At 59.9% G+C, this 14,429-nt stretch overlaps 1 protein-coding gene across 2 annotated transcripts in view; it reads left to right on the plus strand.

Moving 5' to 3' along the window:
• Nucleotides 1-3,656: 3,656 nt before the first annotated feature.
• RALGDS (ral guanine nucleotide dissociation stimulator) overlaps nt 3,657-14,429 on the plus strand; it is a 50,983-nt gene continuing 40,210 nt past the window's right edge. The window contains exon 1 of one of the 2 annotated variants that reach the window (XM_057298613.2): nt 3,657-3,905. In XM_057298613.2, the coding sequence (XP_057154596.1) occupies nt 3,888-3,905 (18 nt within the window). In that variant the 5' untranslated portion in view covers nt 3,657-3,887. The remainder of the gene's footprint in view (nt 3,906-14,429) is intronic. The other variant, XM_057298612.2, reaches the window with a different exon arrangement.

Below are 14,429 nucleotides of genomic sequence, written 5' to 3' on the forward strand. Positions count from 1 at the left end.
CCCAGGTTCAAGCGATTCTCCTGCCTCAGACTCCCAAGTAGCTGGGATTACAGGCGCCCGCCACACCCAGTTAATTTTTGTATTTTTAGTAGAGACGGGGTTTCACCGTGTTGGCCAGGCTTGTCTCAAACTCCTGGCCTCAAGTGATCCACCTGCCTCGACCTCCCAAAGTGCTGGGATTACAGGTGTGAGCCACTGTGCCTGGCCACTAAGGTGGTTTTTACCTGCACATCCAGCCTGCCTGTGTCCCCAGTGTCTGTTCCATCAGGCAGTGGGGACACAGGCAGACTGGATGTCAAACACAATCGAATAGGGATATAGTTACTCCAGAAAATCTGAGCTAAAGCTAGAGGCTGCAACGGACAGGATTTCATTCCAGTTCTCCAGGGAGACTGGGTGAAGCGGAGCATGCTGGCAGAGCCACCACACTCCCAGCTGTGTAGAGGGGCATGGAGCCCAGCAGCCGGACAACCCTGGGAGCTCCCGTATCCAGGGTCACTCCAGCCCTGTGAGGTCACCAGTGGGCGTGGGACTCTGAGCCAATGGCGCAGGCCAGGATTAGAGGGCGTGGGAAGATGACCTCTCCAGTCTGGACCCAGAAGGACTTCAGAGGCCTACAGTGTGGTTCTGTCTGCCTGGCCACGCAGAGATGGGGTGGGGTATGGGTTCAGGGCTTGGCGGCCTGGTGCTCACCGCCCTGGAGACAGCAGCATCTTTTTCATGGAAGGAGAAGACAGAGAGGAGGGTGGGGTAGACTCTGGTCATACTGGAACGGGCAGGCACCCACCCACTTGGTCACCTGTGGAAAAGCTGGGGCCAGCCCTGAGTTCATTCTTCCTTCACCTGTGGTTTGGCCGGCAAGCAGGGACAGACCCGAAGAGCGTGGACAGATGGAGTGACCAGTTGGAGGAGACAGACTGGGCTGGAGAGGCCTGGAGTCTTGAAGGGGCACTGGGTGCCTCCTGGGCAGAGGGGCAGGAATGGAACCATGGCCTCTGTGTCCCTCATAGGGAGCACCTGCTCCAGGGGAGGGGTTCTGTGCTGAAGGAGTAGGCCCTGCCTCCGAGGAGCTTCTGTTGAAAGCACAGAGAGGGCTATGGAAGCGCTGGACTCAGCTGGGTGGATGGCTGGGAGATGGGGGACCCCAGGTGACAGCAGACTCTGAGGCCTGGGCAGCTCCGCCTAGCAGGGGAGAAGTCCCCCATACCCCCCTCACCCCACTTACACCCAGCTTTACCCCTGGCACACCCTGCCGGGTGGGAGTCCCTGACTCATTTTCAGTAGAGGAAACTGAGACTCTGAGAGGTCACCATGAGCTTGCCTGTGATGTGGCTCAGCTGCAGGTTTGAACCCAGGTCATCTGGGTTCAAGACTGTGCTCTGCACAGGGTGGGAGGAGTGCAGCTCTGAAGGTGAGTGCATTGTGGAGGAGGATACAGGGAGGGGCAGTGCTGGCAGGGGGCTCTGAGAGGGGCAGGGGCTTGATGGGGTCCCTGGGTCAGGATGGCCCCAGGAGGCTAGAGTTGGGGTATAGGGACCAGGTCACACAGGGTTCTGAATGCCAGGCAAGGAGGCAGGGGTCACCGCAGGCCTGTCCCAGCAGGGGGATCAATATATATGGGTCCCAAGCACTGGACTCAGGGGATACCTGGCCAGCGAGGCCCCAACACAGGATGAGGCCTCTGATGACCAGCTCGGGGATGAGTGACGGGGAAGAGCCATGAAGTGGGGGTCACCACGCACAGCAGGGCCTGGCCACTTACAGCTGAGTGGCCTGCAGTGCTGGTGCCTTGGCTGTGGTATAAAATTGAATGAAGCCGGGCACAGTGGCTCACGCCTGTAATTGCGGCACTTTGGGAGGCCAAGGCAGGAGGATCTCTGGAGCCCAAGAGCTCCAAACCAGCCTGGGCAACATAGTGAGACTTCGTCTCTACATAGTTTTTTTAAAAATAAAAAAGGCCGGGCACAGTGGCTCATGCCTGTAATCCCAGCACTTTGGGAGGCCAAGGTGGGCAGATTATGAGGTCAGAAGTTCCAGACCAGCCTGGCCAACATAGTGAAACCCCATCTCTACTAAAAATACAAAAATTAGCCGGGTGTGATGGCACATGCCTGTAGTCCCAGCTACTCGGGAGGCTGAGACGGGAGAATCACTTGAACCTGGGAGGCGGAGGTTGCAGTGAGCCGAGACTGTGCCATTGCACTCCAGTCTGGGTGACAGAGTGAGACTCTGTCTCAAAAATATAAAATAAATAAAATAAATAAATAAATCAAAAGGGTCGGCCAGGCAAAGTGGCTCACGCCTGTAATCCCAACACTTTGGGAGGCCGAGGAGGGCAGATCACGTGAGGTCAGAAGTTCGAGACCAGCCTGGCCAATATGGTGAAACTCTGTCTCTACTAAAAACACAAAAATTAGGCGGGCGCGGTGGTGGCAGCGTGCACCTGTAATCCCAGCTACTTGGGAGGCTGAGGCAGGAGAATCGCTTGAACCCAGGAGGCAGAGGTTGCAGTGAGCCGTGATCTAGCCACTGCATTCCAGCCTGGTCGACAAGAAGGAGACTGCGGCTGGTGCAGTGGCTCATGCCTGTAATCCCAGCACTTTGGGAGGCCAAGTCGGGAGCATCACCTGACCTCTGGAGTTCGAGACCAGCCTGGCCAACATGGTGAAACCCCATCTCTACTAAAAATACAAAATTAGCCGGGCGTGGTGGCAGGTGCCTGTAATCCCAGCTACTCAGGAGGCTGAGGCAGGAGAATTGCTTGAACCTGGGAGGTGGAGGTTGCAGTGAGCCGAGATCGCGCCATTGCACTCCAGCCTGGGGGACAAGAGTGAGACTTCGTCTCAAAAAACAAACAAACGAGACTCCGTCTCAAAAACAAAAATAAATAAAAAATAAAAAGGGACGAAATCAGTTAGCCCTAATAACACTGACTACCCCCAACAGTCGCTCAACCCCAGTGTGAGGCCTCCTTCCCCCAGGCTCCCTTGAGCCCCATCTTATACCAGCTGAAGCTGCAGCTGGACCTTGTGGTCCCGGGTGCTGTCAGGGAAGACAAGGAGGGAAGTGGGGAAGAGGAGGGGAAGGGGAGACCTGACTTTCTCCCTGCCCAGGCTGAGTTCGCTGTCACCTCGGGTCCCCCAGCTCCCAGCCACCCGCCGAGCCGAGTCCAGCAGGTGGCATCGGGGTGCTGGGCGGCAGGGTGAACGTGTATATTTGGTGACGCCGGCGCGCCGACTCAGCGGCCCCCGCCTCGCTGGGGCGAGGTTGGCCCTAGGTCCTAGCGGGGTAGGGAGTACTGAGCAGGCGGCTGGGGCGGACGGACACGTGAGATCGGCCGCACACCGCGCTGGGAGCGTGGCGAGTGGCGAGTGGCGCGTGGCGCGTGCGCGCGGCGAAGCGGAGTGACGTGCACGCGCTGTCTGCGGTCCCGCGCAGGCCCCGTGTGCGCGCCCGGCCTTGGACACCAGGCCCGGCTGCCCCGCGGGGGGAACACCCGCGTCGGCCCGCGGGAGGGAGGCCTGAGCGCGCCCCCGAGCGCGTCCCCGAGCTCGCGCGGCGGGGCGCGCCCCTCGCACCTGCGGGCGGGCTGGGGCGGGGCCGCGGCTGTCCCCGCCCACCCGGGCCCGAGCCCGGGGAGCCGGGGCGGAACCGAGCGGCGAGGCCCGAGCGGCCGGAGCGCGGCGCGGCGCAGACAATGGGAGCGGCGCTGGCGGCGGCCAGGGCGGCCCCGAGGGCCGCAGAGTCCTGGGCCCGGCGGGGACCGGAGGCCGCGCCATGAGCCCCGCAGCCGGGCGCACCCCTGCGCCGCGCGCGGGCCCAGGCGAGCGGCCTCTGCGAGCCCCGGGTCCCGCCCTGGGGCCGGCGATGTGCCACCGAGGCTGAGGATGATGGTAGATTGCCAGGTGAGTGCGCGCCGTCCCCAGCCCCGCGTCGCGGGTGGAGGGAGGACCGCATGCCCCAGCCCACACCCACCGGGGGGAGGGAGCCCGGCGCCGCGTCCACGCTGAGCGTGCGCTTACGCAGCTCCGCGTCCAACCCCGCCCGGGACAGTAGGGAAACTGAGGACAGGAGAGGGGCAGGGACTGGCCCGGGGCACACGAAGTTGGCGGAGTCCAGAGATGAAGGGAGGGTTCCGGCCTCTTAGGCCAGGAAGGGCTCGGCTCACCCTTCCCGTGGGGTTTGCTTTGGGAATGACAGCCTCTAAGATCCTGGGGACCCCTGCCCATCTCCCATGTGGGCTCATTTGCCTGGGCTTCTCCGCGCACGTACAGGCGCAGGCCTGCGCATACATGCTCACACACACACCACACACTTCCTGGGGCTAAGAGTAGGACGGGACGCTAGGGAAGTGACTGGGGGAAAGAAGAAAGAGGGCGGGGGCTACTCTGCCATGGGCAGGGGCATCCAGTACCCAGCAACATGCCTGGGGCCATGGCACGGGGTGGGGGGCAAGGGGAGGACACGCCAGCTTGATGGGCGGGGATTCTCCAAGGTTCCCAGGATCTGTCTGGGCTGGGGCAGCCTGGAGAGGACAGGCTGTGGGGTTCTGTGTTCACCGCTGTGATCACCTGGAAGCAGGAAAAGACCCCTTCAGTGTGGACGGGGCTGTAGGAAAGGAAGCCTCAAATTCCTGCTCTATAAATTGGAATGTTTGGCCTGGGTGACCCCAAGGGTCCCACAGGCTCGTAGACGTGTCTGTCGGCCTTAGGTCTCCACTGGGGATGCCCCCACTACCCACCGAGGTCTGTGGAAAATGCCTTCTTCTTGGAGGTTCTTCTGAGCAAGAGAAGCCGGGGGGGCTGAAGGGCTGAGGGCCTGGGGTGGTGCAGAGCGTGGCCAAGCACTGGACAACTCTTGTGGGACAAGACTGTCCTTGTTGGAGCCTCAGGGTTCTTATTTGGAAGTGGGGCCAGAGCTGTTGCCCTGGTTGGAGTGAGGAGGCCTCACGAATGAACTGGACACCCCAGGACCAGCAGAGGGAAAGAGGGGAGCAAATGAAGCTTCTGAGGCTCCTTGAATTACCCCTGGAGCCTGCAGGTTCTGCTCCTTTGACCCCCTGGGACTCAGGAGAGCTGCTACCTTGACAACACCCAAACAAAGGTGTGTGTTTTGTTTTCTGGGTTTTCTGCCTGAGGCTGCTGCTGTGCTAGTGCCAGCCACCAGGGGGAGGCAGTGCCCACTGTGCTCATTGGAGCAACTGGAGTCAGGGAGAGCCCGGCAGGGTCCCTCTGGGGGACCCCGGCCTCCACCCAATGCACACCCCCCATTACTAGCATCCCTCTTCACAATGTTAGCTGCTCAGAGGCGGGAGGGGGCTCCAAGAGCTTCCTCTTTCCCTTTAGCAGGTGTGCCCAAGCACTCACCCTGGGTTGTGGGGGGGCAGCGTTGGGCTTGGGCGTGGCTCTGAAAGTGACCCAGGGGGGCCTGCCCTCCAGAGCTGGCAGTCTGGAGGGGGCGATGGACAGGGCACAAAAGCAAACAGGCACAGAAAGGAAAAAGCAAGTGCTGCAGCGAAAATAATGCCGGGGCTGCCAGGGAGGGCTGGGGCCTGCTGGGTGGGGATCTGAGAGGTCTCGCTAAGGGGCCATCTGTGCTGTGGCCAGAAGACAAAGCATGGGCCAGCCCTGCACGAGTCTGGACAGTGTGATGGAGAAGGCTCAGCAGGCAGGGCTGGGAGGCAGAAATGAGTTTGGCCAGAGAGGAGTGCGAAAGGAGGCCAGTGTGGCCCAAGTGAGCTGGGGGTGGGAGGGGCAGCCCAGGGGCCTGTGGACAGCTGTGTGACAACACTACCCTAATGTACAGCTTCCAGCAACAGACATTGATCATCACACAGTTTCTGTGGACCCGGATCCAGGGCAGCTCAGCTGGGTGCCTCTGCCCCCAGGTCTCAAGGGAGGCTGGGACTGGGGTCTCATCCATGGCTGGACTGGGCAGGACCCGCCCCCAGGCCATTCTCATGTTATTGGCAGGATTCAGTTTTGACTGAGGGCATCAGTTCCTCTGTGACTGTTGGTGGGGGCCCTCCCTTGTTTCACTGCCATGTGGGTCTCTCTGTAGGGCAGGCAGCTCACGGCATCAGAACTCACTTCCCCAGAGTGAGGGGTGAAGGTGGGGAGGAAAACAAGAGCAAACAAGCAAGACAGAAGTCATAGTTTTTTGTAAATCTTGGAAGTGACCTCACGTCACCTGTGCTGTGTTCTGTTGGTGAGAAGCCAGTCACTAAATCCAATCACCCTCGGAGGAAGGGGATCACTCAGCAACTTATGTACCAGGAGGCAGGGATCTCTGGAGCCAGTGTGGAGGCTGCCTGGGACAGTGTCTGAGAGGAGGCAGTCAGGCCTGATTCTAAACATGACGGAGGCTGGGCGCGGTGGCTCACACCTGTAATCTCAGCATTTTGGGAGGCCGAGGCGGGTGGATCACCTGAGGTCAGGAGTTCAACACCAGCCTGGCCAACATGGTGAAACCCCGTCTCTACAAAAAAGAAATACAAAAATTAGCTGGGTGTCTCGGCAGGTGCCTATAATCCCAGCTACTCCGGAGGCTGAGGCAGGAAAATCACTTGAACCTGGAAGGTGATGAGTGCAGTGAGCCAAGATCATGCCACTGCACTCCAGCCTGGGCGACGGAGCCAGACCCTGTCTCAATAAACAAACGAACAAACAAACAAACAAACATCATGGGAGCCATTGGAAGGTGTTCCCATTGGAAGATGCTCCCATATGCCACAGGGGGGCGATATCTGATTTTTGCTTCATTTTCAACCCGTTCATGGTGCAAATGAGGAAACCAGACCAAGAAGGGAGTGACTTTCCCCAGATCACAGCACCAGTGCCCAGCCTGTCCGACTTGTATTCCGGGCTGTGTCTCGCCCCTGTGAGAAGTTTCTTTCCTCAAAGTTGTAAAGGCCAGAGGTCCAAAATCCAGGGGTCAGCAGGACCCTGCAGTCTCTGAAGGCCCCTTTCCTTCCTAATCCTTCCATCTCTAAGTCTGTGAGGCAGCTAACAGGTTTTGTAGTATTGTCTCACATTAGCGTGGTGATGTTCCCAGGAAGTAGACGTTAGAACCATCCCCATTGTGCAGGTCAGGAGACTGGGGAGGCCCTGAAAGGCACAATGGCTAGTTTGGGGTCACAGAACTGGCAAGAGGCAGGAGCTTGGTGACCCAGATGGCTTCCCCTCTCTGAGCCTCAGGGGCTGGGAGCATGAGAACACACTGGTTGGCTGTCCCAGCTCCCAGGGTGGCTGTGAGTACCTGGAAGTGCCCCTTGTCTCCCCTCACACATCTGCCATCACTCTCCCCATTTCCTTAACCCCCAGCACTGCTGCCACTTGATTTTTACGAACATCTGAATATGACGAACATAGAGATTTTTACTAACATCTGAATATGATGAAGTAGCAAAGGTTCGTATCTGTCTCCTGGGCCCAGGCCATGCCGGGGCGGGGGGTGGGGGTAACAAGAATCCGGGGAGTTGCCAGGGGAAGGGGAAGTGCTCATCTGGGGAGTGCGTGGGCACAGAGAGATTCCAGAAGGAGGTGTCCTGTGGTCGTGGTTGATTCGTGGAGGGGAGGTGTGGTGATGGCACAGAGGGTGATGACTGGGACCAGTGTCTATCGGGTCAGCTTCCTGGGCTGCTGTCACGAAGTGCTGGGTGGCTCAACACAACAGAAATGTATTCTCTCACAGTTCTAAAGGCCAGAAGTCCAAAATCCAGGGGTCAGCAAGGCCAGGCTGTCTCTGAAGGTTCTAGGAGAGGATCCTTCCTTGCATCTTCCAACCTCTGGTGGCTGCCAGTTTCCTTGGCATTCGTTCCTGGTTTTGTAGACGTGTGACTGCAAACTGTGCCTTCATCAGTTCGTGTCTGTCCGCCTGTGCGTGTCTGTCCACTTTTCCCTGTTATCATAAGGATAGCAGTCATTGGATTAAGGCCCACCCTACTCCAGTGTGACCTCATCCGGATTCTATCCGCACAGACCCTATTTCCAAATAAGATCTCATTCACGGGTACCAGAGATCTTTTTGTTCAGGGACACAGTTCAACCCGTAACAGGAGTATTGGGAATGATCCCCCTCCCAAAGGCCGGGTACCCGCGTGCCTACGGGGACTAGGGGAGCAGCGGGGAGTCGGGAGACATCGCGGGAACCCAGCCCCCAGCTAGGGGGTGTGGGGGCGTGAGCGGAGCCCGCCTGCTCCTCAGCTTGGCGCGTTCTGGCGGCAGCACCAGCAGGTGGCGCTGTGCCCTCCCTTGCGGCCGCCCAGCCCGGCGCGGAGCTGCCGCAGACAAAGGTCTCGCTTTCGGGTTGCGAGGAGCCTGCGCACAGCTGTAAACAGGCCAGGGGCACGGCCACCTCATGGGTGACACACACGGGAGGAAATCAAACCAGGCGGGGCCGAGGCGGGGTGACTGGGTGGCGACTTTGTGTCGGAGGCCGGCGGGGGGCGGAGGAGGAGGTGACAGGGGTGGCGAGGAGGACCGTGGTTTGCAGACCGTGGTGTCAGCGGGGCGGAAAGGAAGGCAGGGAGGAGGGATAGGGGACCTGCGAGGCTGCAGGGGCCGGGGCCCACAGGGGCCAGGAGTTTGCCTTTCGTTTGGTTCCTCGCCTGCAAGCTGAGCCGGCCTTTCTCAGGCCTCTGCAGAGGCCGTGCGGCTGATTACACTGCGGTTTGCAGATAGCTCTCCTGTTACTGCAGGCCCAGGTCTGCGGGTGCTCGGAAGGCAGCCCTGGGCACGGGTGGGCTGTCTGTGCAGATAGAGACTTGAGGGGTCCTTCCCCCCAACCCCAGCCCCAGACCCTGCCTCAGGGGAGCTGGGATGCCTGAGGTGGTCCTGCTGCTCCTGGTGGGGGTCAGCACAGCCCCTCAGAGGCGCCTTTGATATACAAAGGGGCGAGGCAGTGTGGGGCTGAGGAGCAGGGGTCAGGTCCCCGCCATGGTGCCGCTCACATGGCATCAGCGAAAGGGAGCGGAGTGCACAGCGGGCCGCTGGCCCAGGAGTGGAATGAGTGGAAGCCATTCCTTTATTTTATTATTATTATTAGTATTAGTATTATTAGTATTAGTATTGAGACAGGGTCTTGCTCTGTGGCCCAGGCTGCAGTGCAGGGGCCAGATCACGGCTCACTGCGTCCTCGACCTCCTGGGCTCAGACCTCCAGAGTAGCTGGGGTGGCAGGTGCACGCCAACACTCCCAGCTAATTTTTGGATTTTTTTGTAGAAACAGTTTCACCATGTTGCCCAGGCTGGTCTCAAACACCTGGGCTCAAGGGATCCCCCCGCCTCAGCCTCCCAAACTGCTAGGATTAAAGGCTTGAGACACTGCATCCAGCCAGAGGCCATTTCTTACTGTCACCTCCCTACCTGCACAAGGCCCTCCCACCACCTCCTCGCTCACCGAGCTACCAGGCCCGCCCCTGAGGCTGCTGGTCCTTGACAGTTGGTTCAGTGATTGATTCACACAGCAGATATTGGCCTCTGTACACCTGGCTGGCACTGGGTGCCTGGCCCATGGGGAGCACCCTGGCTTCTGTGGAAGGGTCAGGGGTATGGGGCAGACAGATCTTGTGGAGAAGGCATGGGCTGCGAGCCTGGGGACCTGGATTCAGTGGCCACTCTGCCATCAGTGGCATGGTCAGTCACCATTGCACGCTGGCCACAGGGCTATTCTCCACAGAGTCCTTCCCTCTGTCCCCTGCTGCAGAGGTGCCTGGTGATGACAGCCAGCCCGTAGGCCTTGTGCTAAAGTGTCCCTTGTATCTGCTCAGCACTCTGCAAGATAAGTGCCACTGCCATCCTCACTTCCAGATGGGGAAACTGAGGCACTGGAAGGGGAAGGAACTCCCACAGCTAGGTAGTGGCAGCTTGGCAATGGCGCCTCCCTGTGTGCACACAAGCCTGGGAAGGGCCAGGCACCAGGACCACATTCCTTCCAATTACAGTGGCCTTCCAACGGTCAGGGGTGGGCCCGGCTGCTGGGCAGGGTGGGGCTGGGAGGCCCTAGGCCCCAAGTGGTGGTTAATGGTGGCAAGGAGACGTAAACAGAGCTAATGAGCCCCTTTCATCATCTCCCTGCTCTAATGAAGGCCTTGGACTCTGGGCTCTGCATTTTGGGGGTTCTTGATTCTGGAGCCTCAAAGAGTCTTAGGGCCAGGGGTATGTGGGCCCCCCATAGGGGTGGGGTGTGAGCTTATGGACTCCCAGTGTCCCCTCCCAGGGCAGCCAAGCCAGGGTGAGGAAGTGGAGAGGAAAGGGAACGGGAAGCATTGTGGCATCCCCCTAAAAATGACAAGCCCCAGAAAAAAGGGAGTGTTCCCATGGCAACCCAGAGCAGTTGCTTGGCAACTGCTGGCCCCCAAAATACTTGCCTGCAGGAAGGCTCAGGGCTGGGGCTTTCCGATGGGCTTTCCGATGGCTCACCTCCAACCCCCACCAGCGCACACCCACCCCTGGCCCAAAAAGAAGACTCTGAGGCTGAAAGAGAAAATGCAGAGACCAGGGTCCAGGACCTTCATTAGAGCCTGGGGAGGAAGGGGCCTGACCTGCTGAGTTTCCTCAGATACTTCTCATGGCCCTCCACCCTGACACAGGACCCAGTAGCCTCTGCCCCTGGATCCTTCCTGAGGGACACCCCAGTCCACTCCCCCCTCCCCATCTCCCCACTCTGCCAGCCACCCGGCATCAAGCCAGTTCCCTAGCAACAGAGGCCACTTCCTGGATACCTGAGTGAGAGTTGACAGTGGCAGAATGTCAGAAAACGCAAGGTCAGAAAGCACAGCGATGGCTCGGTGCCAGCCAGAGTGTGTGGGGCCATGGGGTACCACGTGTGGTACCGTGTGCTTTGCTGCCCTGCAGCCGTGGGCTCCCTGGCCTGGGGCTGGATGGCATGCCAGGTTGTGGTTGGGCTGGGTACAGCCCTTGGAACAGGGGACTGTGGTTCTGGGCCAACTTTGATACCGACTGACTGTGTGACCTTAGTGTGTCCCTTCTCACTGGCCTCAGTTTCCCCATTGGTGGCCCATCTACCCCTCTGCCTGTGTGTTCACCATTCAGTGCATAAACATTGCCCTGTGAATTATGTCACCTACTGGGGCCTTGGGGCAGGAGAGTGAGGGGACCAGGACCAGGCCGCCACTGCCCTTCCTCCTCACATGTCGGCATCCACCTCGGCCTTCAGGACCCTGGTCCTCAGGTGAGGCAGGTGGCTTTGGAGCAGGACACCTGGGTCCAAATTCCAGCTCAGCGCTTATTGCTGGGCATCCTAGAAGCAGCACAGGACCCCTCTGAGCTTCCCTGTCTGCCCTGAGGCCCCCGCAGTTGCTGTGAGGGTGTAAGAAAGCCCTGCCCTCTGGGCTCCCATAGGGGCTGCCTTAGTTTGTGGGCACCCACCCTGCACCCAGACTTGGGCACTGCGGGAGCCGAGGTGAGAACATGGATGAGGGGTGTCCAGCCTGGAAGGAGCGAGGTGGAGCCCCAGACCCTGGGAGAGGGTGGGGCAGTAGAATGGTGGGAGAAGGCAGGTGGGGCCACACTGCCCAGTGGGTTGGACTTTGGGGATGGGAAGGCTGTGAGACCTGGTTGCCTCAGATGTTCTCTCTGGGGATGGCAGTGAGGGTAGGACTGTTAGTGACAACTCTGCAGGACCTCCCGGTGCTCTCATGGAGCCAGGATGCCAGGCTGACCCTGATCATTTGCTCACTGTGTGACCCTGGGTCATGATTTCACCCCTCTGAGCCTCCCTTGCCCCATCTGTCAAATGGGCAAGGGGCGTGCCCACCTCTGGAGTTGGGTGCTGGGCTCGTATGTTCACTTGGGGGTCGTCGGCTGGGCTCAGGGTGATCCCATGGGGACTCTGCCCAGCCACCCCCAGCTGGAGTGCCACAGGAGGAGGGGCAGGGCAGAGGGCAGCACAGACAGTGGCGGGGAGCTGCCGGCCCACAGCCCAAGGTGCATGCAGCCCCGGCCCACGTTCATGCCGGATGCCACGCCAAGAAGGCGGGCGGATGAGGCGAGCCCCCAGCCCAGCACCAAGGAACAGGCTGCAGGAGGCCAGTTGGTGGGAGGGAAGATTCAGGCACACAGCCCCGCCCACCCTGCGTGGGTGCTGCACCAAGGACCTTCCCCACCCCCTCCCCCACGTTGGCCTCCCCTCCCTGCACTGCATGGTGGGCACATAATTAACTGAATTGAGCTGCCCAGTCCTTCTGGGAAGGATAAGGGGGGCCGGGACCCACTGCCTGCTGGAGGGCACCCCAGTCCTTCCCTCTTTCTAGGTTAGGGTCCAGAAAGGGCTCCCATGGGAAGGGTGCAGGACCTCTCTGCTGGGCACCACCCGAGAGGTCAGGTGTGCCCATCTGACCTTTGTGTTCCGAGGGAGGAAGGCAGGGAGGGGTGGGCTTGTCCAGTGGAGAGAAAGAAGAAAGCACCCTTGGCCAACCAGAGGCCCTGAGTCCGGGAACTTCCCCCACCTCTGGCACCCGCCCCTCTTGGGACTTTGTCCTGATCCCGGATGTGTGTGTGGGGGGGTGCCCTTTGCCCGTAATGTAAGTTCAAAACTGGGAGGGTGGGACCGTGGGGAGGGTGGCAGAAGGTATTTAAGTCCCGGGGGCTGCCACCACCTGACCTGAATCCATTCCAAAGGGATTCCCGCTCCCACCCCACCCCACCCCTGCTGGGCTATAGCTGCAGCAGCACTTATCTGTCCTGATGATCAAGTGATCAGCTGATTAATCACCTGACTAGTGCTGTCATCTGTCATGATGTTCACCAGGAACAGCAGCCGCAGGGAAGTTCGGGCTGTCTAGAGGTCAAGGGGAGAGAAGCCTGGGAGCTGGGATGGGAGCCCTGGCTTGGCCTCAGGGGACCCAGACAAGTGGGTTCCTTAACTCCTCTGCACCCCCATTGCCTCCTCTGTGGGCCTACGGATGTGGGGGAGTATGAGATGTTCCTGAGGCCCCTGGCACTGCATGGGCAGGCCCTCCGCAGATGGCAGCCAATGTCTGCTCCGCTTCGCAGAAGGGAGATGGCCGATGGCCCACCAGCTCCCGCTGCCCTTGGGGAGCCAGGGTGTGGGTGGAGGGCAGGGACACTTGCAGGCCCTAAGTTGAATCCACAGGTTTTTTTCAGGTAGGGGAACTACGGCCCTGAGGAGGCGAGTAAGTTGCCCAGGCCACGCATCCCACTCTCCGCCGACCCCCTTCTTCCCTGAGGCCAAGTTCCAGGCCCTGCTGCCCAGTTGACAGGACTGGAGTTCAAGGGTGAAGCAGTCCACCTGGCCCCAGGCCCTGGGTGGCTGGGGAGGTGACAGCTGGGGGTAGTGGGCAGGTGGGTAGTGCCCAGTGTGGAAGGTCTCAGCTGGCGGCACCGCCTGCCTGGTCCCCCTGCCCCCTCGAAATAGCCGCTTGCCATTCTTCAGGACTCCATGAGGTGTTTCCTTCCCAGCTGCTGGGGTCGGGGAGTCCCTGCATGGAGCCCTGCCTCCTCCCCTCTCCGCAGCCCTGAGGGAGGGTGCTTAGGGGTCTGGGGATGCCGGGGCACCCATTGCTGTCTGGCAGATATGCAGGGAGCAGGGTGTGTATCCGGGGCCTCTGGGCCTGCAGGGGCAGCGGCTGTGTGCTGTGGGATGCGGTAGGGCACATGTGCATTCTAGCACGTGTGTTGGGGGCAGGGGCATCTCTCTGCCTTTGGGTGACCCTGTATGTCTGCAGCATGCATGTGCTCAGATGTGACAAGCTTGACAGTGGCTGAGGGAGCACATATATGAAGGGGTATGTGTGGCTGCATGTGGGGACACATGGCTGGTGCCTGGGGAGGGACAGCACGTTGCCACAGTGAGTGTGGGAGGGAGTGGGGGTTTGCATTTTGCCTTTTTAAAGCACTAGACCTGGACAGGTGCGGTGGCTCATGCCTGTACTCCCAGCACTTTGGAAGTTGAGGCGGGTGGATCACCTGAGGTCAGGAGTTTGAGGCCAGCCTGGCCAACACGGTGAAACCCCATCTCTACTAAAAATACAAAAATTAGCCGGGCGTGGTGGTGCACACCTGTAATTCCAGCTACTCGGGAGGCTGAGGCAGGAGAATTGCTTGAACCTGGGAGGCAGAGGTTGCAGCGAGCCGAGATCACTCCAGCCTGGGTGACAGAACAAGGCTCTGTCTCAGATAAACAAACAAACAAAACACCAGGCCCAGGCCGGAGCCGTGACCATGAGGAGGGCTGAGTGTCAGTTTTCTCATGTGTTACTGGGTTGACAGCCGGACCCAGCTCACAGGGTTGTGGTAGCTGGGAACTGCTCAGCCACTGCCTGGCACACCCAGCTGCCCACCATGATGCTGGCATGGAGACCTGAACAGCTCTTGGAGGGTCCCTGGGCAGGGGAGGGCATCTGGTACCTTGCTGTCCTTTGTCAGGCATCCCAGGTGAGGCAGACAG

The sequence above is a fragment of the Pan paniscus genome, chromosome 11 (genome assembly GCF_029289425.2).
Source record: "Pan paniscus chromosome 11, NHGRI_mPanPan1-v2.0_pri, whole genome shotgun sequence".
Lineage (NCBI taxonomy): Eukaryota > Metazoa > Chordata > Mammalia > Primates > Hominidae > Pan > Pan paniscus.